The sequence below is a fragment of the Meles meles genome, chromosome 12, assembly GCF_922984935.1.
Source record: "Meles meles chromosome 12, mMelMel3.1 paternal haplotype, whole genome shotgun sequence".
NCBI classification, from domain to species: domain Eukaryota; kingdom Metazoa; phylum Chordata; class Mammalia; order Carnivora; family Mustelidae; genus Meles; species Meles meles.
The window spans coordinates 12,795,654-12,822,653 of record NC_060077.1 but is presented as its reverse complement, the minus strand read 5'-3'; the positions used below and the strand labels follow the sequence as shown (position 1 = coordinate 12,822,653).

At 45.4% G+C, this 27,000-nt stretch overlaps 2 protein-coding genes across 8 annotated transcripts in view; one reads left to right on the top strand and one right to left on the bottom strand.

The window, feature by feature from the left end:
- ATP2A2 (ATPase sarcoplasmic/endoplasmic reticulum Ca2+ transporting 2) overlaps positions 1–21,508 on the top strand; it is a 59,045-nt gene extending 37,537 nt beyond the window's left edge. The window contains exons 8-21 of one of the 2 annotated variants that reach the window (XR_006821032.1): positions 359–823; positions 5,748–5,836; positions 6,304–6,406; positions 7,191–7,322; positions 10,753–10,875; positions 10,975–11,193; positions 11,950–12,285; positions 13,501–13,721; positions 14,147–14,349; positions 15,801–15,886; positions 16,105–16,238; positions 16,861–16,978; positions 17,069–18,650; positions 20,702–21,508. Coding sequence is in view for 1 of the 2 variants with exons in the window: in XM_046024660.1 (XP_045880616.1) it covers positions 359–823; positions 5,748–5,836; positions 6,304–6,406; positions 7,191–7,322; positions 10,753–10,875; positions 10,975–11,193; positions 11,950–12,285; positions 13,501–13,721; positions 14,147–14,349; positions 15,801–15,886; positions 16,105–16,238; positions 16,861–16,978; positions 17,069–17,338 (2,499 nt within the window). In the remaining variant the exon portion in view is untranslated. Of the gene's footprint in view, positions 1–358; positions 824–5,747; positions 5,837–6,303; positions 6,407–7,190; positions 7,323–10,752; positions 10,876–10,974; positions 11,194–11,949; positions 12,286–13,500; positions 13,722–14,146; positions 14,350–15,800; positions 15,887–16,104; positions 16,239–16,860; positions 16,979–17,068 lie in introns of both variants that reach the window. The other variant, XM_046024660.1, reaches the window with a different exon arrangement.
- Positions 17,707–27,000, bottom strand: part of ANAPC7 (anaphase promoting complex subunit 7) — a 42,983-nt gene continuing 33,689 nt past the window's right edge. For 4 of the 6 annotated variants that reach the window (XM_046024661.1, XM_046024662.1, XM_046024665.1 and 1 more), the window contains 3 exons: positions 22,871–22,965; positions 22,132–22,193; positions 17,707–19,891 (listed from right to left, as the gene is read on the bottom strand). The gene's annotated coding sequence lies outside the window, so the exon portion shown is untranslated. Of the gene's footprint in view, positions 19,892–22,131; positions 22,194–22,870; positions 22,966–24,808; positions 24,944–27,000 lie in introns of all 6 variants that reach the window. The other 2 variants (XM_046024666.1, XM_046024664.1) reach the window with 2 other exon arrangements.

Below are 27,000 nucleotides of genomic sequence, written 5' to 3'. Positions count from 1 at the left end.
CTTAGGGTTGAGGGCTGTATGGAGTTCAAAAGATGAGGAACGCAGAGGGGTTAGAGCCCAAAGCTAGTCTGCAAGCCAGGTTTGGTATGGTAAATAGAGATTCTGGGGGGGTCAGGATGGAGCTGCTCTGGGCGAGTGGGGAGCCACATGAAATGAGAATAAAGGAGAGCTGTACCGTGCTGCCTGGATCGTCAAGGTTGGATGGCTGGTTCTCTGAAGAGCAGCCCCTAGAAGGCCCAGTAGAATATGAGAGTCTGTGTGCTCCAATCAAAACCCACATGAGTCTGAGTTTGCTAGTCGGTGTTTAAATTGGGTGCGGTGTTAATCTTATAACTGGTTTCCTCTACTTCTGACGTAGGGTACAAACATTGCTGCTGGCAAAGCCATGGGAGTGGTGGTGGCAACTGGAGTGAACACAGAAATTGGCAAGATCCGGGATGAAATGGTGGCAACAGAGCAGGAGAGAACCCCGCTCCAGCAGAAACTAGATGAGTTTGGGGAACAGCTTTCCAAAGTCATCTCCCTGATTTGCATCGCAGTCTGGATCATAAACATTGGGCACTTCAACGACCCAGTTCATGGAGGCTCCTGGATCAGGGGTGCTATTTACTACTTCAAAATTGCGGTGGCTCTGGCTGTGGCAGCCATTCCTGAAGGTCTGCCTGCTGTCATCACCACCTGCCTGGCTCTTGGAACTCGCAGAATGGCAAAGAAAAATGCCATTGTTCGAAGCCTCCCTTCTGTAGAAACCCTTGGTTGTACTTCTGTTATCTGCTCGGACAAGACTGGTACACTGACAACGAACCAGATGTCTGTGTGCAGGGTAAGTGGGATGATTTCAGATGCTTTGCTGGTGGGGTGGTGAGTTTTGGTACACCTCATGCCATCAAAACCTTGGATTTGTAATTTGATAACCTTTTTAAGTGCCTTAAACAAACGGGTTGTGTGTATAGCCAGAGTCCAAGGTAATCTGATGCCCCAGAGGAATTAGTCCTCTAATTCCTAAAATTGATTCATGAAATAAAGGGTATCTGCATGGTTGATGTGCTTATATTGGGGAAGGTGACCATAGACAGTCTGTAAATGTGTTAGGTGACTATGTTCCTTTTGTATTCCTGCTCCTCTGTCCCTGAGGGCGTGTATGTTACTGGACCAACCTTAAAGGAAGAGAATTTTATAAAGCAGCCAGTTCCCTCCATACCTGCCTAGCCAAACTTCTAACTGGTATTTCCATAAAACATTGAATGAGACATGCTATTTTGAAAGGTGAATAATTGCCTTTAACTTACTTTGTTATATGTGTTCATCCTTCCCTTCTTAGGATATTTTGACCATCACTGGGCGGATAAAATAAGAAACTATTTAAACCTGCCCTTAGAGGGGCGCCTGTGTGGCTCAGTGGGTTGGAGCCGCTACCTTCGGCTCAGGTCATGATCCCAGATTCCTGGGATCGAGCCCTGCATCGGGCTCTCTGCTTGATGGGGAGCCTGCTTCTCTTTCTCTCTCTCTCTGCCTGCCTCTGGCCTACTTGTGATCTCTGTCTGTCAAATAAATAAATAAAATCTTTAAAAAAAAACAACAAAAACCTGCCCTTAGAAAAGTAGTAACTACAGAAACACTGATACAGCTGAACTATGTTCTTTTCCTAGGTTTTATTTAAACAATTTTGTACAAGTCTTTTCAAAGTATAATTTTCCAGAAGGTACACAACTCATAAAAATACTGAGTGGAAAAATATATATACTGAGTGGATACCAAAGATTATCTTAAATAATGAGGGAATCAGCAAAACTGGTTACAAGAGCATTTGAGGAAGTACTCAATAACAGCACAGAATTGCCATGAGTTAGGTTGCAAAGCCTGGTTAATATCCAATAGGGCAGTAAAACTACAGCTTCTCTTTTCTACAGGCCACACAAACCCACAACTTCATGTAACATGAGCTCTTAGTAATAGCACAGTGGAACAATGTTAATATTTTTCTAGAATACTACATCTTTGAGCCCGTTAAAGGAATGCTTCTGAATGACATCGTAGGGACATGTGGACATACTCTTGGCCTTAATAACTCCAGGTTTGGGATAATACATTTTCCCATTAGAAATTGTTCTTATTTATTTATTTTTTTTAGACCTCAGAATTGCACACTTTTTAAAAATTTTTTAAAGACATTTATTTATTAGGCAGAGAAGGGGGAAGTAGGCTCCCTGCTGAGCAGAGAGCCTGATGCAGGGCTTGATCCCAGGACCTCGAGATCATGATCTGAGCCTAAGGCAGAAGCTTAACCCACTGAGCCACCCAGGTGCCCCAGAAATTGTTTTTAATACAGTTAAACCCTCTGAATCTTTATCTTGCCCAATTTAAACTCGTGATGATTTTTAGATACACAGTCATCACTGGTGTTCGTTCCATCTCTGCCTCCCTCTGGCCATTCTTTGTGTAGTCCACATCCCAACTTAGAATGAACAGATAGGTGTTTTGTCTCTTAGGTGGTAAGCTGCTCGTCTGTCCTGGGTTGCACCAGAAGTGCAGGGTTTGACTCAGCTGCCTAAGTTTTCATTCCTTAGAAACAGAAAAGGTTGCATAACTTATGCATAACATAGCTAGTTGGCAACTAATTTCAAACTCTGGCAGCAAATCAGATTTCATACTAAGAATAAAGCAGAGTCCATAGTAAAAATGTTTTGTTTTTATATTTTCCCGTAACTGGTTTAAGTAAGATATTTTCTTCTATTAAAGAAACAGCCTAGCCTGCCTCTTTGTTCTCATCTCCCTCTATGACAGAAAGCTGATGCTAATCAGTATTCTCCAGGAGGTTTCTTGCAGTGGGTTGCATAACTGCCCTTGACTTAAAGATACTTTCATCATCCAGTTCCTAAATGGTTTACTTGCTTGCAGTCTAAAATGCCCATGTGCGTTCAGATTTACTTAATGCGGATTAGAATTCTGTATATCTTAGAATATTTTGGACATTGGTATAAACCCAAAGAGTTTCACTTTTTATAAACCATACATTAAGTGTAGTAGTAATGCTAACTTGCTTTGCTATTGCTTAGTACAGTTAATTTGCTTTCTCACATGTGACTTTGAATCAGATGGTAATCCTGCTCAAGAGGTTTAAAAAATTAAGGCCCTGAGAAGTTAGTAACAAATCGAAGGGTCACACAACTTCTAATAAAAGGTAAAGTTGGATTTTCTTATAGGAGAGATTGGTAGTTAAACCCAGTCCTCTTTCTTCTACTTAATAGTTATATAACCTTGAGCACGTGTTTTAACCTCTCTGGTCCTTTGTTCCTCTTCTGTAAAATGTCAGGCATCTTTGGTAGCAACCATTTGACAAGCTTCCTTTTTTAGGTGCTGTATCTGTTAGAAAAAAATGTAGGTGTCACTGATCTGGCTGCATGTGACCTTGGACATGAATCTTTTCCTCATTTGACACTGGTTGTGTATGTTTGAACTAGAACCTTTTTTTATCAGGAGTCACTTTTAAATCCCATTATATACTTTCTTTTTTAAGATATTTTCTGTGTCTTGCTCATGGCATTAGTTCCGTTCCAAGGCTGATTTGTATCTAAGTATACTTTTGAAATGAAGCTTTTTGGGCGACTGGCTGGCTCAGTCAGCATGCAACACTTCAGTCTCAGGGACTGTGAGTTCAAGCCCCGGGTATGGTGCAGAGATTACTTTTTTTTTTTTTTTAAAGGTTTTATTTACTTATTAGAGAGAAAGAGAGCGAGAGCACAAGCAGGAAGAAGAGGGAGAAGCAGGCTCCCCAAGAATAAGAGCTCGACATGGGGCTCAAGCCTGGGATCACAACCTGAGCCAAAGGCATATGCTTCACCAACCAAGCCATCCAGGTGCCCCACAGAGATTACTTTTAAAAGAAAAGAAAAAAAAATGAAGCCTTTGGCGTTCCTGGGTGGCTACAGTTGGGTAAGCACCCAACTTTTGGTTTGAGCTCAGGTGGTGATCTCAGGATTGTGAGATCCGAACTCCACGTCGGGCTCTGCCTCTGCTCCCCTGCCTCTTAAAAAAAAGACAAAAAAAATATGAAGCTTTAGGAATTTCAGAGTTAGTGCTACATAACAAGCAAATCTTGTAAGGCCAAAAAAAAAAAAAAAAAATTACTGAGTAGGAGTTAGGATGCTCTGAAAAGATGTTTTAAATTTTTAAGGCATTACCTGGCTCTCATAACTTGAGTTTAATATTTTTTTTTTAAAGATTTTATTTATTTATTTGACAGAGAGAGAGGTCACAAGTAGGCAGAGAAGCAGGCAGAGAGAGAGGAGGAAGCAGGCTCCCCGCGGAGCAGAGAGCCCGATGCGGGGCTCGATCCCAGGACCCTGAGATCATGACCTGAGCCGAAGGCAGCGGCTTAACCCACTGAGCCACCCAGGCGCCCCAACTTGAGTTTAATATTTAAATTTATTGTAGAACAGTTCGATCATATTCTTTTTTTTTTTTTTTTTTAAGATATATTTATTTGACAGAGACCGTGAGAGAGGAAACACAAGCAGGGGGAGCAGGAGAGGGAGAAGCAAGCTTCCCGCTGAGCAGGGAGCCCAACTCAGAGCTTGATCCCAGAACTCTGGGATCATGACTTGAGCTGAAGGCAGATGCTAACAACTGAGCCACCCAGCCGCCCCCAGTTTGATCATATTCTTAATTGTTCATGTTTCAGAGGGATTTTGGTGTGACAAAAGTATAGTTGAAATAGCAATTTATGTTTTTGTGTTCTATGATAAGATTTTATAGTTTCAATTTGCATGATACCACATCTAAATCTGAGTTTTCTAAACTGGGCTTCTGAATTGGATTGAAAAGCAAACCGAGGGGTAAAAGAAACCTCTTGTCTTTAAGAAACTAGCTCATGGGGCACCTGGGTGGCACAGTCGTTAAGCGTCTGCCTTGGGCTCAGGTCATCCAAGGTCCTGAGATCGAGCCCCACATCAGGCTCTATGCGCAGCAGGAAGCCTGTTTCTCCCTCTCCCACTGCCCTGCTTGTGTTCCCTCTTACACACACACACACACACACACACACACACACACACACTCTCTTTCTCTCTCTCAAATAAATAAAAATCTTTTTTAAAAAGAAACTAGCTCGTATCACTTTATTGTATAAAATGGAGACTCTTCCTAAATGTGCTTGTGTGTGTACTGTCTTGGTAACATGAGTTCATTCAGCTCTGCAGCCTCCATACTGTACACATGGGGTTATGGAGCTTCATAGAAAATGAGCTATTGCCACAATAAAAATAAGTGGGAAGGAGGAGAGAAGTAATTTGTCTTATTTTACTCAGGGAATGTTTATGCAGCTCAGAAATGTGAGTTTATTCTTCCCAGGCTTTTACTATTAGCTCTGGGGCAGAACTACCTAATTTTTTTTTCTCAGCCAGCCATTTGAAATTTGGAATTCTGAGCCCTCTGGAGCACTGCTGTGTTTGTGGAGTTGACTGAGAGTCCTCATAACTCACGTGTCATGTGGGTTGTCTTCTGTGACTTTGGTGCCCCTGCTGCTGCTTATTTATTCAGCATGTCAGTGATGCTGTTTTCTCAGCTTCTTGGATGGATGGGAGAGTGATCTTAAATAGCATCTGGTTGGAATAAGGGATAGTACTTCTCATGTTCAGCTTCAGTTTATAAGTTTGTTTTCCTAAGTGAGAAATGCTTTTTTGTCATATCAAACATTATTTTTTTCCAGCATATTTTTATACCTTTTAAACATTTGTGCCTTTTTTCTGTAGATGTTCATTCTGGACAAAGTTGAAGGTGACAGCTGTTCCCTTAATGAGTTTACCATTACTGGGTCAACCTACGCACCTATTGGTGAAGTGTGAGTAAACCTGCTTTATCATCTAAAGGACCCATTTTGGCAGTTTGGGACTTGGATAGATTTGCAGTATATCTAAAAAGCTTTCTGAATGTGGTTCATATTAATTACAGGAGTCGTGAATTTTTTTAATACTTTGAAAGAGGAAACACAGGTTATTACGTCAGACCTTTTTTTCATCTTTATTTAGCTCCTTGGAGCCCAGTTTTTCGAGTGGGGTTTCTGTTTGTTCTGTATTGATACCTGTGGTGGAAGAATTTCATTAACCAAGAACTTCTGGTCTTTACTGATTGGTTCTTGATGTCAATCAAAGACGCATTCTTTTATTATCTCCAGCATCAGATTTCTAAGAGCCATTACTCAGATTCTTTTGAATACTTGCCAGGCTCTTGTCCACAAAATTGTATAATTAAGTAAAAATCAATAGAGATGACCACACTGCGCTCTAAAAGTATTTTCTTTTTCTATAGGCATAAAGATGATAAACCAGTTAAATGTCATCAATACGATGGTCTTGTGGAATTGGCAACAATATGTGCTCTTTGTAATGATTCTGCGTTGGATTACAATGAGGTAAGGCTTCTCATAAATGAGAAAGTAGACCTGGCTGTTCTGGTTCAAGGGTGGGGTGGGTGGAATGAAAATCCAGCCTTCCTTCCACCCTTTGGAAAGTAAGGGCTCCTGATTTTATTTCCTCTTTCCATTTTATCCGAGTCAGCGTGACCTAGCCAAAGAAAGCGGAGAGCCTTTCCTATGTCCCCTGAGCGTTGCATGCACTTCGCTAAGAGTCACAGTGTATGTGGCGCGCTCTTCTGCTGTGGCGCAGCTACTATACATGAGGACAACCTCGAACAGGGCACGTTTTCTTTACGGTATAGGGTATTGATTTTTTTTTTTTTTTTTGAAGATGGGGACTGTTACATCCTTGATAAGCTGAGGGTTAGAGGGTTGTTTTGATGGTGATGATGATGATGATACAAAATTTAACAACAAGAATCCTTTTTTCCCATTTTACTTATATAGTAATCCGCTGGTTTCTGTCTAAATTAGACAAGCCAGTCCCCAACAGAAACCCCACATGAACTCTGTAGAATGATAACACACAGTGACACATGCTTTTTGTAAGCTCTGTTTGAATTAGTGGGTTCTTATAGTTAAAGGAAATAAAAAGCCTAGTTGTTAGAATAAGATAACATACTTTGAGTATATTTTTAATTATCTGCGTCATATGCTCCAGAGTCAGATAAAAACAGCCCCTAGAAGAGTGACGTGAAGAAATTGTCCTCCAATAGAAAGTCTTCATTAATGAAAAGCTTATTTATTACTTTTGTACTTTCTGTGCTTTTAACCAATACAGGCAAAGGGTGTGTATGAAAAAGTTGGAGAAGCTACAGAGACTGCTCTCACTTGCCTAGTAGAGAAGATGAATGTATTTGATACCGAATTGAAGGGTCTTTCTAAAATAGAGCGAGCAAATGCCTGCAACTCGGTCAGTATTGTAGCTCGGTGTGTTGTCAGTGCTGCCCTTTGCTCCCCGCGCATAGACAGCTAAGATACATGTACCTTATCTCTGCCGACTTGCGGCATCTCCTTCCCCACATTTGCTCTCAGGTCAAATGATGGCTATCTGACCAAGAACGTAGGTATCGCTAGATACTTTCCACACACAGTCATTGTGCCCCCAAGGTCTGTCTTCTCCGAGCCTCTGGCACTGTGTGCACTGCTGTCCTCGCTCTGCTGTCCTCACTCCAGCGGTGCCCAGAGGCTCCTCCCGCCCCAAGCCCCACCCCCTCTTCTGCGTTATCACTTTTCCGCCTAGTCCCCGGGATCTTTATCAGCATAGGACAAATAGTAATATGGTTTTTATCTTAAAACTTTTTTTGGACTTTATTTCCCCCATTAGCACCCAGCTTCTTTTCTCTTCTAGTAAAATTTCTCAAAGCAGCCATTTTACTGTATTCTTTTGTTTCACTTTTCCTGTTTTCTCGAATCTACTCGTTCAAGCTCTTTAAGCATTTTGGTGAGCACACCGAATCTCCCGCTGTGAAAGGGTTTTTAAGACTATCCAGTCCAGGGGCGCCTGGGTGGCTCAGTGGGTTAAGCCGCTGCCTTCGGCTCAGGTCATGATCTCAGGGTCCTGGGATCGAGTCCCGCATCGGGCTCTCTGCTCAGCAGGGAGCCTGCTTCCCTCTCTCTCTCTCTCTCTCTCTCTCTCTGCCTGCCTCTCTACCAACTTGTGATCTCTCTCTGCCAAATAAATAAATAAAATCTTTAAAAAAAAAAAAAAAAAAAAAAAGACTATCCAGTCCAGCCTGGCACTTACAGGCAGGGAAACTGAGGCCTTCAGTGACTCAGCGTGATCTTACAGGGTGAGGCAGAACTGGATTCCTGCTCCCGCGCCCCTTCTTTCATCTTGTCTCCTTTCTTTGCATTATTTGAGGAAGAAAACTCATGCTAGAGTTAAGGATCCAGATCTCTGCTGAAGTGTACTGATTCACACCTCACAGCCAGCAATCTCCTAGTCTTGAGGGTCTGGGGCAGGTCCAGTGGCATCCTGCCCTGACATATGTGACTTCCATAGGACGGGAGGAGTCCAGGCCCCCTGTCTCCATTAGAGAGCTCACTCCCTGACTGGTGGTAAGGGTGGGGGTGGTGCTGGTCCTTGCAAAGCCACATTGCGTGACAGCTCTATTATTAGTTGGTGTGACTAAGTGCAACCTAAAGACTTAGCTTCACAGAAACTGAGGGTTAGAATTGTTTGATTCTAGACCTATAACTACTCAATGAAGGGAAACAAGTAGTATCATGGAGCTTTAAAAGTGGTATGTGAACTGTTATGACCACAAATAAGGGCACAGCCATCTGTTCTCTTGTCTGCAAACTAAGCATTTTCTTGCCTCATGGCTGCCTTTGCCTCATATTTTTGGTCTGCAGCTGAGTGGGGCGGGGCAGGGGATGTCGGAAATGACTATCATGGGGCTCCTTCACTAAAAATTCCCACATCCAAATTCATGCCCATCCCCAGCCCCCAGAAAGGAGGAGCCTGTTGTAGGTCAGAGGTAAAGTGGGCAGGATCCAGCTTTTTAATGCCTAGTGGGCCATTTGGAAATAACGACCACTCTGGACCATTCTAATGCTGGAAGAAATGGTTTTGTTCATCCGCCCACCGCCACCGCCACCCCATATATCTGAGGCCTGGGTCCACACCTTAGTCAGAATCACTACATATTCCATCAGTCTTTCTATTGAGCATTTGATACAAATGCTTGATGGAACTAAACACGTAAGAGCTCCATATGCATCAGGTAATGCAGAATTCAGTGATGGTCTTTTTCCTGCTGGTAGCAGCCGGCTGAGAGGGTGGCTGTCAGTCCACTCATCACTGCCCACACTGGACGCTGAGGTTCTTGGGGATTTCTGTAATTCTCATTAGAGAGTGTGTCTGAGTGGGAGATAGGGGAGAATCAGGGTAATTCAAATCAAGATGGAAAACCATAAGGTTATTATGTGGATGCAGAAAAGGCATCTGATAAAATTTCTGTTCATGATAAAAACTCAGCAGACGTGGGGCGCCTGAGTGGCTCAGTGGGTTAAGCCACTGCCTTTGGCTCAGGTCATGATCTCGGGGTCCTGGGATCGAGTCCTGCGTCGGGCTCTTTGCTCAGCGGGGAGCCTGCTTCCCTCTCTCTCTCTCTCTCTGCCTGCCTCTGCCAACTTGTGATCTCTCTCTGCCAAATAAAAAAAAAAAATCTTTAAAAAAAAAAACTCAGCAAACTTCACCTTCAAGTTGATGGTACATTTACACAGAGCCTGTAGTAATGTCATACTCAGTGGCAACAGAAGTTCTACCTTCCATGTTTCTATTCAGTATTCTACTGGCAGCCCCCGTCTGTGCAATAAGGCAAGAAAAAGCAGAGGTATAAAAAGACACAGTATACGTTGTAGGTAATTTGATTGTATACACGATCCAGATCCAAGAGCGTCTAAATCTGCAGGGTACTTTTCAGTCCTCATTTACCCAAGCTGTCAGTCTCTCCCTCCTTGAAACATTCCTTCACTTGTTCTCTTTGCTCCCTGCCCTCTGCCGACTCCCTTGGTTGGATCTTCCACCTCCTGCCAGGGGTTGGGAGGCCCCAGAGCCCAGTCCTCACCCTTTCCTGTCTGCAGTAACTCCCATGAAGTCTTCCAGTGAGCGTGCTGGTGTGTAATACATGGCCGCTGGCTCCCTGAAACTCCTCAGGTGCTTAGTGGCGACACTGGACAGCTACATGAACAGCTTTCCTACCACAGTAGGAACTCCTGTGAGGCAGCAGTGCTCTCGACCACCTATTTCTGCCCACAGTTGCCATCATTTCTTGGATTATTTGTACTAAGTGGTGCTCCTTGTCCCCCTTCAGCTCATTCTGATGCAACTGCCAGACCTTAAAACCCTCCCTTGTCTTCTATTTTTCACTTGTTACAAGTGCCTTAAGGTGATTTTTAACATCCTACGACCTGTTTCTCACCTCTTTGTCTTGCAAGATTTTCCAGCTGCTTGTCCTGGAGGCCCCTTGAACAGGCCAGGTCCTACCAGCCTGCATTCTGCACTCCTGGCTCTCACGTTTTTACTCACATGTTGCCTTCTGGCTGTTTTATGTAAAGTTGTGATCTGAACATACACAGATTTTTCCATCCCCCCCCCACCCCACCTTAAAATTTTTTTCTCCATAGTGCTTTATGTTTACATTCCAGTGTGTCTTTCCCAAACCAGAGGGCAGGTTTAAGCTTCATGAGGGGGAGAACTTACTTATTTTGTTCATTGTCATAATGAACATAATAGGTGCCTGTCACATAATAGGTGCTTAGTGAATATTTGTTGAACAAGTGAAAAATATACAGAAATTGCTAACCAGTAATATTCCATGGGTGTTCTCCTGTAGGTTATTAAGCAGTTGATGAAAAAGGAATTTACTCTGGAGTTTTCACGTGATAGAAAATCGATGTCAGTTTATTGTACACCAAACAAACCAAGCCGGACATCGATGAGCAAAATGTTTGTGAAGGCAAGTGTGGCAGACTGCAATTGAGATTTCTTACCAGGATTAGCGTCCTGGGTGAGCCCAGTAAATACAGTTGTTGACTTCAATCTGTAACGTTTCCAGGGTGCTCCCGAAGGTGTCATTGACAGGTGCACCCACATTCGAGTTGGAAGTACTAAAGTTCCTATGACCCCGGGAGTCAAACAGAAGATCATGTCTGTCATTCGGGAATGGGGTAGTGGCAGCGACACACTGCGGTGCCTGGCTCTGGCCACTCACGACAACCCACTGAGAAGAGAAGAAATGAACCTTGAGGACTCTGCCAACTTTATTAAATACGAGGTTAGCTAACGAAAAGTTTCTTCCCCCACACCCTGTACATTCATTGTGTTCAAACAGTACTCCTTCAGTAAAAGGTCAAATGAGTCTTGCTTTTGCCAAGAAAGGGGTGTGGTTATTTGTTTTTCTGCAGGCCAAATGCATCACCGTTCCAATCCAGCTTGCTGCTTCCAACCTGTGTAGTTAACAGTTTTAATTCACGTCTGTTACTTTCAAGATAGAATAATTAAGACTTGAGCTAAATAAACTTTTAAAGCCTATTTTGCAACTCCTCTGTAAATTCAGATGTTTTTAAAATTGGGAATTTTTTTAAACATTCCCGAGTTACTAAAGGTCAGAATACCAAGTTGGGAGATTCCTTCCACTTGTCTGTTCATAGAATTCCTTCTCATCCTTCTCATATGTGACTTCCTGAAGTGCCGCCTGAAAGGAATAAGGAATAACTTGGGTCCTGGGGGCCCCTAGAGTGGCCTGTATCAAAATGCTGTTATTCCTTGGTATGTTTTTCATGAAAGTTAAAGGATGATTTAATTACAAGAACGTAGTGCTGTTTTTCATCCTTTCCAGTTAATTGGAACTAATATTGTTCATTAGATTTCTATCTCTGTGAATATTAATCTTAGGTACAACCCACAGTTAAAGGATTTATTATAGGAAAATACAGAGACCTTTGCTGTTAATGTATGACTGGCCCTTGTTCTACACCAGGGGAGAAACTAGAATTTCCTGTTTGAACGTAAGGTGATTCTTTTGCTGTAGACCAATCTGACTTTTGTTGGCTGCGTGGGCATGCTGGACCCTCCAAGAATTGAAGTGGCCTCTTCTGTGAAGCTGTGCCGGCAAGCAGGCATCCGGGTCATCATGATCACGGGGGACAACAAGGGCACTGCAGTGGCCATCTGTCGGCGCATTGGCATCTTCGGGCAGGACGAGGATGTGACGTCAAAGGCTTTTACAGGTCGGGAGTTTGATGAGCTCAATCCTTCAGCCCAGAGAGATGCCTGTTTGAATGCTCGCTGTTTTGCTCGAGTTGAACCTTCCCACAAGTCAAAAATTGTAGAATTTCTTCAGTCTTTTGATGAGATTACAGCTATGGTGAGTACCTTTGGACTCATACTACACAGACACAGCAGATGTAATTTTGACTTAAATTTTTGGTAACAAGTCCCAGATTTACAGTATCTTGATTTTTGTCACGATCAGGCGGTTTTCTGTAGAATTCTATTGACCCGTAGTTGGCATGCTGTATGTTAACCTGAGTGAAGATTCTGGAGTAGTTTAGGAAGTAGAAGTATGCCTTCTGAATCAGTTGTGGGGAAATTCTTGGTGACATCTAGTCTTTTTCTTGGTTAAAGTGTACATGTTTCTTTGTGTTTTAAGATTTTATTAATTTGAGAGTGAGTGAGAGAGAATGAACCAGAGGGAGAGGGAGAAGCCCACTCCCCAATGAGCAGGGAGCCTGATGCAGGACTCGATCCCAGAACCCTGGGATCATGACCCAAACAGAAGGCAGACACTTAACAACTGAGCCACCCAAGCACCTCAAAAGGATACATTTTTCTATCTCATGTTTTCTAAAAAGTGATTCAGGGTATAACTCTGTGGTGTTCCATAACCCTACCTGAGCTTAGATGTACTGGTCAGGCATTAAGAACTGCCCATGTGCGAGGCATTTGCAGTATTTTTACCTACTGTGACTCTGCACCCAGACACATTCACGTTGTGTAATATTTGCTTTCTGTTGATTATCTGTAAAACTTGAAGAAAAAAATGTGTTACTTGAAAGCAGATATTACAGGTATACTCTCTTTCTCCTTCCTTCCCCTCCTCCTCTCCCAGAGGGAACCACTGTTGTGAATTCAGTGTTGGGTGTTCAGGAAAAGTTTAAAAAACACCCATGGGGATGATGGCTGTGTATCTGCAGACACTGTTTTGTCCTTTTGCATGATCGTGACCTTTGTAAACGGCATGTTATGGTTTCCCTCTTTCTGCATTCTGCACCTGTTCTACTTGAGATTTCTCTGTGTGTGGATTCAAGTGCTGCGTCTTAACTGCCATGTGGGCAGCTTCAGGTTTGGTTTGCTTAAAAAAAATAATGAATTTTGAAGTCCTTTTTGTTCCACTTCCCTCTGAAGTCTCTTCAGCTCACGTGGCAATTTTACGTTTCCCAGATGAAGTGTGTTTTGTGATGCCACCTTGTAAAAATGAGAATTCTTTGTGCCCAGAGGGCCACGGCTCCAGTCGTTACCCTCGCTTCAGGATGGCTGAGCCTTTGTCGGATGTGTGTGACGTGGTTACATTCCCTTTCAGACTGGGGACGGCGTGAACGATGCTCCCGCCCTGAAGAAATCTGAGATCGGCATTGCCATGGGCTCTGGCACAGCAGTGGCTAAAACGGCCTCGGAGATGGTGCTGGCCGACGACAACTTCTCCACCATCGTGGCTGCGGTGGAGGAGGGGCGCGCCATCTACAACAACATGAAGCAGTTCATCCGCTATCTCATCTCCTCGAATGTGGGGGAAGTGGTCTGGTGGGTCCCCGTGAGAGATCACTTGTAGTCCTTTGAGGTCGGGGCGTGGGATGACCAGTTTTCCAGATCTGTTGTTCAAAGGGCAGCAGCTTTGTGCATGAGTCGGGGGAGAGGGCCAGGCAGGAGGAGGAAGGTAGTTCTTCCAGCCCGGGGAGGGCTGTCCTATGGCTGCCCTTGTGTGTAAAGGATGCCCTTGAACATAGAAATGAGTTTTACTGGGTAAAGGAATATAAAATTTTTGGCCTTCTAACATTGTGCTTGAACTCGAAATTAGGTATAACCAATGTTCTGTGGTGGCCCAAAAGTAATTTTAAGCAGTCATTGTTAACTGTCCATTGGCTTTATGGAGGAGAAGAGGGTGCTCATGCTGTGTAAGTCGTGGCCAAAATAATTTGGGGTCTTTCTCTTTCTTCGGGTGGAAACAGTATCTTCCTGACAGCAGCCCTTGGATTTCCTGAGGCTTTAATTCCTGTCCAGCTCCTCTGGGTCAATCTGGTGACAGACGGCCTGCCTGCCACTGCCCTGGGGTTCAACCCTCCCGATCTGGATATCATGAACAAACCACCCCGGAACCCGAAGGAACCCCTGATCAGTGGATGGCTCTTTTTCCGTTACCTGGCCATTGGCTGTGAGTATAGTTTTTATATCATTGACTTTTAAACCACATGTTTATGAGCCAAAATTTTTATAAATTCATTCCTTAAAAGTACATTTCTATCTGTATTAGGGCAACCAAAAATGGAGTCTAATAAACTGCATACCCAGTTTACAGAAAAGTTAATCCCTTGTTTTATTTATCCCTGTCATTCCTTGTGCCTTTGTGAATGAAGTTTTCAGATTTAACTAAGGGAAGAAGCATACAGGGGTGAGTCAGGGTCAGGCTTTCCATCCCCAAGCTGTGAAACTCAGCCCCGCTCCCCATGAGCAGAGGAGGGAGCTGTGCATCCATCTGCAGCGCCTGGGAAACACACAGGAGCTCCAGGCACAGTCCGGTTCCTCATACTGCCTATCTGGCCGTCCTGCTCCTGCCTGGCTACCGGTTCTTGTCCTCACTTCAAGAGCTTAGGAAAGTGAGGCCAGAGAGTTAAAAGAACTGCCCTGGGGTTCACTAGGAAGGTGGTTCTTTGTTTTCTTTTATTAGTATGTTCACATGATTTAAAATTCCAGAAGCACACTTTGGCATAAAGTGGGAAGGTTCTCAGCCAGTCAGTTCTCCTTCAATATTGAATTTCTCTTGTGCCCTCCAGAAATACTCTAGCAACTTGATCTATCCTGTGTATATATTTTCTTAAGTGTTGGTGTGCTGTACACACACATGTGCTGAAGCCTGTATTTCTCCCTGTTTGTTGGGAATTGCCATGTCAGTATGTGTGTGGCTGCCTTGTCCCTGTCCACCAGCTGTCTCCTGTTTCCGTGTAACTGCCGGGTTGGAGGGAGTGTGCACTTGTATCTTCTGGTAGATGCTGCCACGCCGGGACCATCTTCGTGGTGTCCCTGTGTTCACTACCCCGTTGCTTTGTAATAAACTTGCTCAATTCAGAACCACTTGGTTGGGGGTGTCGGGAGGTGGGGAGGTGAGCCCAGAATCTGCCTTGGGTTTTGCCATGTTGCTTGCATTCTGCACTGACTGCTCTGGTGGTATTTCCACATAACGGTTCTGCCAGGCCTTTGATGGAGCAAGTAAGTGGATAACTGGGAGCATCAGTTTTCCTCCGAGTCCTGGGTGGTGTGACCTGGTGCTCCAGCACAGTGAGACGCTGTGGAGGCACGTACCTGCAGCCGTAAACATCAGCCACCGGTTTGAGAGGGGCTTGGCTAGCGTTAAGGTCTAGCCAATTCCAGTAGGTCCTCTTCCTCACAAACTCTGGAAAAGTTGCTTAGTTTTTCATACCGCACACACCCCTCTCCTTGCAGAAACCCTCTGGGTGCTTTGGCTGAAGGGAGTGAGCAGTTGCTAGTGGCGGCACAGGCTCTCCTGTACATCGTCATACCCGGTGTCCCCTCTGCCAGGCACTGGCCCACGAGGCAGGACCTGCAGTGAGAGCGGGGGCTGCAGACACCGCCTGTGTCTCTTCCCAGGTTACGTTGGCGCAGCTACCGTGGGTGCCGCTGCGTGGTGGTTCATTGCTGCCGACGGAGGTCCAAGGGTGTCCTTCTACCAGCTGGTATGTGTCTGCATTTTGTGGTTTGGGTGCCTACCAAGTAACCTTAACACTCAGATAACTGGCAGTAGCATCTAAGATGATCCTGAAGGACCCAAGGCTTCTCTGGGAGGTGGGGTGAGATCTTGAGTGGGTCTGTGTCCAGGGCTTCCTGTGGAACGGGGACACGGACCTTGGAAATGGACTTGACTGATGACAAACTCAATTGGCATTTGTTGCAGAGCCACTTCCTACAGTGTAAAGATGACAACCCGGATTTTGAAGGAGTGGATTGTGCAATCTTTGAGTCCCCGTACCCGATGACAATGGCGCTGTCTGTTCTAGTAACCATAGAGATGTGTAACGCCCTCAACAGGTCAGTGAAACCTCGGCAGGCTGGGGCAAGAGCTGCACCAGCCAGTGCCCTGGGGACCGGCTGTGGCCGCTGCTGGAGGATCTGCGGGAGAGCTCCTCCCTCCCAGAAAGAAAGAACAGGCCGCACCGGTTTTAAAAACTTGAGTCGTCATCACCTCCGGGAAGTAGTGGGAGTGCTTAACCACATGCTCTTTCTGAGACAGCAGGGGCCAAAAATAGGGCCTTCGGTGCCCCTGTATGCCGGTGCCCACAGGGAAGGCACTCTTGCCCTGGAGCAGTGAGACAAATGGTGTCACATCCAGTTACAAGCCAGTGACAAAAATGGAAATTTTGAAACGGCATCGGTGTCAGTGTCAAGGGCAATTGAGAGCAGCTTTAAGTCCATTGAAATGGAGTCCGCTGTGCCGAAACCTAGATTTAAAATGGGAAGTTTGTCCTACATCTGAACATTCTTCCTTTAATTTTGCCACTGTAGAAACTTCACTAAGTAGAATTAGGTTAGTGGGCAATGCCGGGTTCGCCACTGCCTTACTGAAGCATGGCTTGGGACAGTCTTGGTCACTCATGAAGAGGGCCTTTGCCTTTTAGGCGGCTTATTTCACGTACGTCTCGTTGTTCTGCAGCTTGTCTGAAAACCAGTCCCTGCTGAGGATGCCCCCCTGGGAGAACATCTGGCTCGTGGGCTCCATCTGCCTGTCCATGTCGCTCCACTTCCTCATCCTCTACGTGGAACCTTTGCCAGTAAGCGCTGGTGGGGCCAGGAACGAGGCTGGGGCCTTGCTGCCTGTCCTGCGAGGTCTGGGAGCTTGACAGAGCTTCTTCGTGTTTCAGCTTATTTTCCAGATCACACCGCTGAATCTGACCCAGTGGCTGATGGTGCTGAAAATCTCCTTGCCTGTGATTCTGATGGACGAGACGCTCAAGTTTGTGGCCCGCAACTACCTGGAACCTGGTAAAGAGTGTGTGCAGCCTGCCACCAAGTCCTGCTCGCTCTCGGCATGCACCGATGGGATTTCCTGGCCGTTTGTGCTGCTCATAATGCCCCTGGTGATCTGGGTCTATAGCACAGACACTAACTTTAGTGATATGTTCTGGTCTTGACTGACAGTTTTACATAAAGAAGATGTTTAACTTAATCAATTAATTTTTTTATTGTTTAAAGCAACTGTCTATTTCTGCTGAATTTTCACATGAACATATTGGCTGGTGAAGGAGATTTCATACTCTAGATTTTGTTTTGCTTTTCTGACTCCAGTGGGGCAAGATTTTCCTTTTTTATACACATAATTAAAGTGTCCATTGACATGTACAGAGAACTAACACTATTTTATGCAAATATTTTTTTGTAGATGAAAAAGCATGTACAGTGTTCTGTTTAATACTCATCCTTGTATAAAAAAATAGTTGAGCCAGCAGACATTGTCAGCAAATTAATTGGCAGCAGATTTTAGGAAATGAATGTGTGTGGGTGTTTTTTTTTTTTCCTAAAACTAAATAGCATGTATTGTGTCTTTTGCATGATCATCTGGATTTAATCTGAGATCACAGTCTAATTTTTATTCATAAGCCAATTTTTCTGCACTGAGCAGAGTACTGCTACCTCAGTCAGTATTTTTTGGTTTGCCACTTCCCTCACTCCCCGGCCCCGTTCACTCCCACCCCCACTCCTGGCCCCGCTCGGCTGCTTCTCCTGTAGGTTCCGATGGTTCTGTTTACATCAGTCTTAACAAGAGGTATGCCTGTTCTCGCTTGTGCAGAAAACATTGTTCCAGATTCAATCGACTGGGTTCGTGTCCCCCCACATAGTTTTTAAGGTTATTTATTTAAATGTCTAATGTATTTTATTGTAACAGACATTGTTTTGCCAACATTGCCTATTTCAGTGGCACTTCACAATCTAGTTTAAAAAGGAAAATAAAACATTTTAAATGGACAGAAAAAATAACTGTCTTGTTTTTAACTTTTAAGTGGCTTAGCTTGAACTATAACAGATTGTGTCCAATTTTCTCTTAAGTTCTTAGCTCAGAACTTGAGTTTTACTGTGCCCGAGGAGGAGGAGGATCGTGTTCTGCTGCATAGGTAGCTGTAGGAATGAACACACAGGCACCTGTTGTCACCCATGATACTTTTTTGCAAGTTTCTGCTGGCCTGTTTTAGCCTGGTGTAGAGAACATGAGGGGGAGTGTGTGTGTACGTGTGTGTGTATGTGTTTTTGTAAAAATCTGTAAATAGCACATGACCAAATGAACATATTGTATAGAACTATTTTTACTGGAATGTGGCACTAACCAGCACCATGGTTACTGTGATGTGTTGCGCATGTTTGAGATCGGTCTTACCAACCGTGTGTAAGTCATTAACTGTCCTAACTATGGTGTTTTCCTCCAATGCCTTCCAACATCCATCAACTAACGTGAGTATTCCCTGGAACCCTGATGCTTTAGCCTAAAGGTGACTGCCACTGAGTGAGCTAGCTGTGACGCTTAACGGAACGTCCCTTGTGTCATGTACTGCTGTGCTCTGTGACTGTCTCCGAGAGCAGCAAGAGTATGGTGCGGGGTACCTGTGCGTGCGCGGGGCAGGCTAGTGGACCTGAGGTTCGTGACGGCCGTGGACTGCACGCACGGCCTTGGGACAGCGGCTCGGCCAGATGTTGAGGAGGGCCTGGTGGGAGAGAGACTCGTCAGGAGGGTGTGGCTCTGCTAGCAACCAGCCAGCCTAGTCGTGAGCCAGGGTGAAGGAGGCCGAGGCAGCAGCTCCTTCCCTGTGAGCCCCGGCCTGTTCTTACGAAAGTACCGGGGCCAGCCCTGAGATGCGGTGTAAAGGCTCAGTGTTTGGGGGAAAGTTAATGGATATTAAGCAAGGTGCTGCCAGCTTCCCAGGTCTGAGTATAAGGGGATGGCAGTCCCGGCCTGGCTCACTAAGGTCTCTGAGGAAGGGAGGCTGGTTTATTTGGCAGAGAATATAGAGGGGGAAGGAGGGTGGGTTTTGCCGATTTGGGCATAAAAAGCGGTTGAGTGATCAAATGCAAGGAGCGCACCTTGGCTGCAAACCAAGACGGATGTCTGAGCTTGCTGGTGTGCTAGTCAGTGGAAGCCAGACTTAAGCAAACAGCTTTTCCTGACCTGGTTCCTTGATGTAGTGGCATTTGCAGAAGAAGTGGAATGTGGTTTGCTGCCGTCAGAGACACGCAGCCCCAGATGGCCCTGGGCCGGCTCTGGCCTTGTGTTTTCTCAGCTTCAGGCCTATCCGGCCCATGGAGGTGGTTCAGGCACCCACTTTGCTCAGCCCAGGCTGCTGGGAGCGTCCCCTTGTCAGCTCCGCTTCAGGCTCTGCTGCTGAGAAACACGCCCACGGGAGCCCCCTCCTCAGCCACAGAGCTGTTGCGGGCACATCCCTGGCCTCGGGCCTCCTGCAGTGCGGGGCAGGTGCCCAGACCTAGCCTCACCCAGCACTGGCAGGAAAGCACCGGTGGCCTCTGCTTTTGCCGCCATCAGGACTAGTCAGGTTAATGTTTTCAGACTCACCAAAACTTGTCCGTGTTCTCGTCGGTAGTAAGGTGGGCCTCGCACAGCTTCTTTGATAGGGCTTGGCCCGGGAAGGTGGCGATCTCACGTGCCCAGCTGGATCCCGCTCCAGCAGCTCGTTCTTCATCTGCACAGAGCAGGGGGCACAGGGTGCAGAGTGAGCTGCACGAGCTCCCAGACAAGCAGGGCCAGTGCCAGCCTCCCCACAAGCGGCTGCTACCACGTCAACCCTCAGACTGGGCCTCAGCCCCTTGAATGTCCTTGCGGTGGCAGACCTCAGGGGTAGGCCACTATAGGCGTTAGCTCAAGGTCTGTACAGCACCTGCCCGCCGCCGCAGCAGTGCGCAGTGCCCTGAGCTAAGGCTGCCACATCGTCTGTTGCCTTTTTAATGTAAGCACCAATGTTGTCAAAAACCACCGCGCAGCTAACAGTGACCATAATCCCCAGCCTTCTTCAGAGAGGGGGTAAGGACCGCAGCTCCCCTTCTAGAACCGGGCAGGGCTAGCCCCTTGGGAGGAAGGGTAGGGAACGGGAGGAACCAGAGGCTTCGCACTCTGCCACGCTGCTCACCTCTGCTTCACCTTCCTTACCATCTGCACTGCTAACCGAGAACCTCCCCTCCTCTTGCCCATCTCCCTTCCGTTACATCTGAAGCGATTACATGTCTGCCTGGTGGGGTTCTTCTGTGAGCCAGGGTGGCCTTTGCTCTTTAGCTGGACGACAAGGGTCCGTGTTGCCAAGCCAGGGTTTCTAGCTGCTACCCTATGTAGGCAGCACCTCAGGGACAGTTAATCAGAAATGCTGGTCTTGAAATCTTAAAAGGTCAAACTGAATATTCCTTCTCGCTATTCCTTGTCACTATTAATCTTAAATAGTTATTCTAACATTTCTTTCCCATATATCATAAAGCTGATTTCCTCTCTCTTTCCTTTTCAGCAATACTGGAGTAACCGCTTCCTAAACCATTTTGCAGAAATATAAGGGTGTTCGGTTGCGTGCATGTGCGTTTTAGCAACACATCTACCAGCCCTCTGCATGATTGATGTTGGGGGAAAAAGAAAAGTAGAAAAAGTCCCCAACTCATTGTGTGTTAATGTGGAGGAAACATATTACCAATGGGGTTTAGCTTTTAAATCAAAATAGTAATTACAAATGTACAATTTAGCTTAATGAATCAGAAAGCCTCTCCAGAGAACTTTGGTTTCTTTGCTGCAAGAAGAATGAGGTTCTGAAACCTTATCTGAGAACTTAGAAGCCATCAGCCAAGTCTCCATGTTTCTCTGTGCAAAATGTCATAGTTTATATAAATGTACAATACTCAGTTGTAATGCATGCCTTCAGTTGTAAGTAGCCAGATTTCTCTGTGGTGTCATTTAAACCTGCTACTTTTTAATTGGCCCTGTACAGTTTGCTTATTTATAAATCTGTTGAAAACACTACAGGTGTTGAAAGGTTAGAATGTAGGCCTCTAGTTCATAACTTGTTGCCTTTTTCTGAGTGTGCAAACAGCTATTGCACTGTATTAAATGTAACTTATTTAATGAAATCAGAAACCGTAGACAGATGTTGGTGCAATACGACTCTTGTGATGCATTTATCTTAATAAAATGCTAACCGTCAATTTATCACAAAGCATGTTTGACTTTAGACTGTAAATAGAGATCAGCTGTCTGTTTCTGTGCTGGTAACAAGCATTGCACAGACATGGTTTCGGGTAAATAAATCTATTCTATGATAAGTTCACAGTGTGGTGCTGACTGTTCTCCGGCGGGAGCAGGGGTGAGGGGCACTGAGGGCCTCCAGCTCTGCAGCCCAGGGCTGGGGCAGGGGGAAGGTCTTAGACTTGACTTTCCAGGGAGGAGATCTCGTGTGTCACACAACTCAGGTGTGGGGCAAACTGTGTGTCTTGTCATTGGGTTTCCAGAGAGAGACAAATGTTTTTAAAAGTTGTCAGCAGCTTGGAGATGGTTCCAGTGGAGAGAGGCTTCTCATGCTGTTCAGACGGAAAGTGTCAAATCCCGCACTCCTGCTGGGAGCGGATAAGCTGCAGCGGCTGCAGCAGCGGATTCATCCGCTTGAGGGTTATTTCGTGCTGCTCTAGCAGGCATGGGTTTGAGCTGGGGCGTTTCTCTATTTTCCAAATAACCTAAAATGATTCTTTTATCATTTAAAAAAAAAAGGCAGCGAGGCAAGGATTAACCTAATAAAAAGCACAAATCCTAGCAACTACAGAGAAGGAAGAAATATTTAATAAAAATTTGATAAACTAACATCCATTCTAACATCCATTCAGTTTCCATAATTCCCATTTCATAACCTGCTGAAAACGGAACCAGCAGTCCTGACGCAGCCAGAATCCCACTCACCCTTGTGCCCGCTACACGACACTCCGACCGTCTCTGCACTCAGGCAGCTGGTGGGACGATGCCTGCAAGAGAACAGAAAGCCCTAAGAGTCTTACTAGGTCCGTGGTAAGATCCTGTTCTTAGGTAAGTTTAATGATTCAGAGGGAATTGACATCGTGGTGATATGTAATTCATATATTAATGATAATGAAGATACCAGCAGACATTTTAGTCAAATATGAGAAAAGATGGTGTGTGAGAGAGTGTGAGGAAGCCAGTAGTTCAGCTCAGTAGGTTGGAGCTGGGGCATTTGCTCAGTTGTTGGTCATCTTGAAAAAAACAGCTGAATCCCCCTTTTGCCCCGTCAATTGTAAATGAATCAAAAAATTTGAAAAATGAAACTAGGCCACCAAAAGGAAAATGGCTAAAATGACCCAGGCGAAAGAAAACACAAATGGCTTATAAGTAAGAGACGTACAGCCCCACGGGCCAAATCCCAGTGACACGGCGTTGGTGCCCATCAGCTGACAAATGGGCCCTGTGCCACCAAGGAGGCGGGGAACCACCCTCTCCGCTACACTGCACACAAGCACGGACCTCACCACACCGCCCGGCGGGCCCGCTCCTGCCCACCTTAGAGAAGCCCTCACCTTTGCTGGAGGAGTCCCGCCGGCATGTTTATCAAAGCATTGGAACAACCGAAGGGACCAACAGCAGGGAAACAAGTACGTGGCCTCTGAGACAGGTTTAGATGACTCACCAGCGATGAAAATGAGGGAACTGGAACTGCAGAGATCAACAGAAATCTCCGTGCACCGTGGAAACCAAGTGTGGTCATACACAAAGTTCCGAAATCTGCAAAAAAACCAAAACACTTTAAGTATTACATATGTGGGTGTTCATTATGCCTGTTGGCATGTCTGGGTTTTGTGTTTGTTTTTGTTTTTTTTTTTTTAAGAAAACCATAGGAGCACCTGTGTGGCTCAGTCGTTAAGCCTCTGCCTTTGGCTCGGGTTGTGATCCCAGGGTCCTGGGATCGAGCCCCACATCGGGCTCTCTGCTCCGCAGGGAGCCTGCTTCCTCCTCTCTCTCTGCCTGCCTCTCTGCCTAGTTGTGATTTCTGTCAAAAAAAAAATCAGAAATAGTCCAGATGCCCATCAAGAGGTGAGGCAAGGTGTTGAATAAACTAAGAACATTGATGCCAGGGAATATTACGCAGCCTTCAAAACACAAGGTAGATCTGTGTGAACCAGCGAGGAATGACAGCCAATTGGTGATGTCTGCCGGTGAAATAATTCAAGTGCAGAACAGCTTATATCCTATATATCTATAGATATATCTATCGTTCATTTTTTAAAGATTTTATTTTTTATTTGACAGAGATCACAAGTAGGCAGAGAGGCAGGCAGGGAAAGAGGAGGAAGCAGGCTCCCCGCTGATCAAAGAGCCCGATGTGGGGCTCGATCCCAGGACCCTGAGATCATGACCTGAGCTGAAGGCAGAGGGTTACCCACTTAACCCACCGAGCCACACAGGCGCCCCATTATCATTCATTTTTTAAAAACAGGAGGAAGTTAACAGCTTCCAGGATTGATGGTTACCGAGAGGAACTGATAATACTGTGATACAGATGGCGGATGTTGGAAGCCAGTGTTCTCACTGTGGGAGTGGAGTGGGAGGTTAGATAAGGGGAGAAGGCTAGAATGATTCACATGGTAATTAATTACAGTTGGAGATACCAGCATAAATTAATATTTAATGTTGATACAGATGAGTTTATGTAGACATATTTCTTGGGGTGCCTGGATGGCTCAGTGAGTTAAGCGTCAGCCTTCCGCTCAGGTCATGATCTCAGGGTCCTGGGATCAATACCTACATCGGGCTTCTTGCTCAGCGCAGTGCCGGGGGAGGGGACATGCTTCTACCTCTCCCTCTGCCACTCCCCCTGCTTGTGCTCTCTCACTGTCTCTCTGTCAAATACATAAAATCTTTTTTAAAAATGAAATATTTCTAGTTAGGTGTATGTGCCCATGTACTTCCTTGCGCCATCAACTGAGAGGGCCAAGCAGCAAGGACACTGCAGTAGAAATTTCTCATGCCGTTCTCCAGTGAAAGGAATCAAATCTCCTTAGAGACATGGCAGATTCTAGGGCCAGGCCAGGAAATGTGCGACACATGCCTGGAGAACACTGCAGTGTCCGAAGTGCAGAAGTACTAAAACAAAAAGCAACGATCAAAGATGGGGTTTGTCGGAGGGACAGAGGAGTCAACTGAAAAGGCTTTGGATAGCCAAAACTAAATCTCAGCAACAAAATAATGGTGTACTGGATTATAATCCAAAGTGTGAAAAAAATATCCATGAGTCTATCCTGACATAAACAGGAGAAACTAGAAATCTTCCATGCAGAAAAAATTCCAGTAATTTCTGTAGGTAACTCGGCCCCCAGGGAGGTGAACCGCGACTGCCTTTTGTGAGCATGAGCGGCGCCCAGTGGCCTCCCCAAGAGCGCGTCAGTGTGGCTGGGAAGTCACCCACCACGGAGACCCCTGCAGACACTACCTCAGCCCAGTGAACTCATCTTGAGAGCATGTGCCCTTGACAGCAAGAGAGCGGCATTTTACCTGTGGTCTTCCTCCCCAAAACACATAACCTCAGTCTAATCAAAGAGAAAACATCTGACGAGTCCCAAAGACAAACCTGCCAAATACCCGGCCTGGACTCCTTAAAGCCGCCGAGGTCATCAGAAAAAGGAAAATCTGAGAAACTCTCACAGCCAAGAGGAGCCTCAGGACACATGAGAACGGAACATAAAATGGGATCCTGGGTGGGATCCTGGAAGAGAGAGAGGCAAAAACTAAAGAAGCCTGAACGAACTATGAACTGTAGCCAATAATAACATATAAATACCGGTTTATAATAATACATAAGCACCGTGATGAATGTACCAGATCACTGTGAAATGTTGGGGGAAGCAAGGTCCAGGGTATACAGGACCCTTCCACACCATGTGCTCATTTTTCCATATGTCTATAAATATTCTAAAATTAAAAGTTTATTTTAAAATGCTGGGATAGGGGGGCCTGGGTGGCTCAGTGGATTAAAGCCTCTGCCTTCGGCTCAGGTCATGATCCCAGGGTCCTGGGATCGAGTCCCACATCTGGCTCTCTGCTCAGCAGGGAGCCTGCTTTCCTTCCTCTCTCTCTGCCTACTTGTGATCTCTCTGTCAAATAAATAAATATTTAAAAATAAATAAAGTGCTGGGATAAATATATATATTTTTAATCTGTATAAGAGTACCCAAGAACTACAAGATAGTACAGAATTTCCAGGCCAAAACCTAAGCAGCAGCAAGGAGAGATCATCAGAATCTCCAAGGTCACTTTTCCCCTCTCCAAATATGCTAAGTTGCGAAAACACGAGAGTGGGGATTTGGGGAGTTCACAGGGTGAAAAAAGCAAAGTCAAAATCCAGGGCCCACCAAAAGTGAGAAGTCTCATAGGACATTTAGCTGTGACCCCAAAGGGCTAACAGCTCAGGATAAAGGCAAACCAGAAATAAAGCTGCCCTCCTTCCCCAAAACTCGAAGGGCTGTAGGCTATAGGCCCTGGTGCAGAGCAGAACCAGGAAAATACACCCACCCCGAGGGAGAATAAACACCCGCTCTCGAGGCTGTGCAGTCCAAACTGTAGCTTAGGGGTGGTCTATGAAGCCTCAAGGCATGAATTTAAAGTGACAGGCAGTACACCTAAGGCCCAGGCAGAAATAAATGTCAATCCTCCCTAGAGGAAAGCACCTTCATTTTATGTCTTAGGAGATCTACACAATTATTTTGCAAAGCAGCCTACAATAAAAGCGAACTAAGTATGCAAGAAAACAAGGCACTCTGAGTGAAAGGCAGCAGTAATAAACATGACAGGTCTATCTAAACTTCACATATTAGAAACATTAGATATAAGTGACCTGGGTGGCTCAGTTGGTTAAGTGACTGCCTTTGGCTCAGGTCATGATCCTGGAGTCCCGGGATCGAGTCTCACATTGGGCTCCCTGCTTAGCAAGGAGTCTGCTTCTCCCACTGACCTCTCTCCTCTCATGCTCTCTCACACAAATAAAATATTTAAAAAAAAAAAAAAAAAGTAGTAGTATTAGATACAGATCAAAAAACACCCTGGCTTACTTTGTATAAAGAAAAATAAACAGGGGCGCCTGGGGGGCTCAGTGGGTTAAGCCTCTGCCTTCGGCTCAGGTCATGGTCTCAGGGTCCTGGGATCGAGTCCCACATCGGGCTCTCTGCTCAGCAGCGAGCCTGCTTCCTCCTCTCTCTCTGCCTGCCTCTCTGCCTACTTGTGATCTCTATCTGTCAAATAAATAAATAAAATCTTAAAAAAAAAAAAAAAGAAAAAAATAAACAGGGTGGCTCAATCTGTTGAGCGTGTGCCTGCAACTCAGGTCATGATCTCCAGGACCTGGGATGGAGCCCCAGGTCAGGCTTCCCGCTCAGCAGGGTGTCTGCTTCTCTCTCTCTCTCTTTCCCTCCCTCTGCCCGTCCCCACCATTCTTTCTCTCTCTTAAATAAATAAATAAAATCTTACAAAATAAAGAACAATAAACCTACCTAAAAATCTGCAGGAGACAGCAATTTTTAATATTTTATTTATTTGACAGAGATCACAAGTAGGCAGAGAGATGGGTGTTGGGGAAGCAGCCTCCCCGCTGAGCAGACAGCCGGATGTGGGGCTCGATCACGGAACCCCGAGACCATGACCTGAGCGGAAGGCAGAGGCTCTAACCCACTGAGCCACCCAGGTGCCTGAAAATGAGGCAGGAAATTATAAGTGAACATACGGAGTCGATCGGAAAGTCAAGTAGAATTGTAGAGATGAAAAGCACAA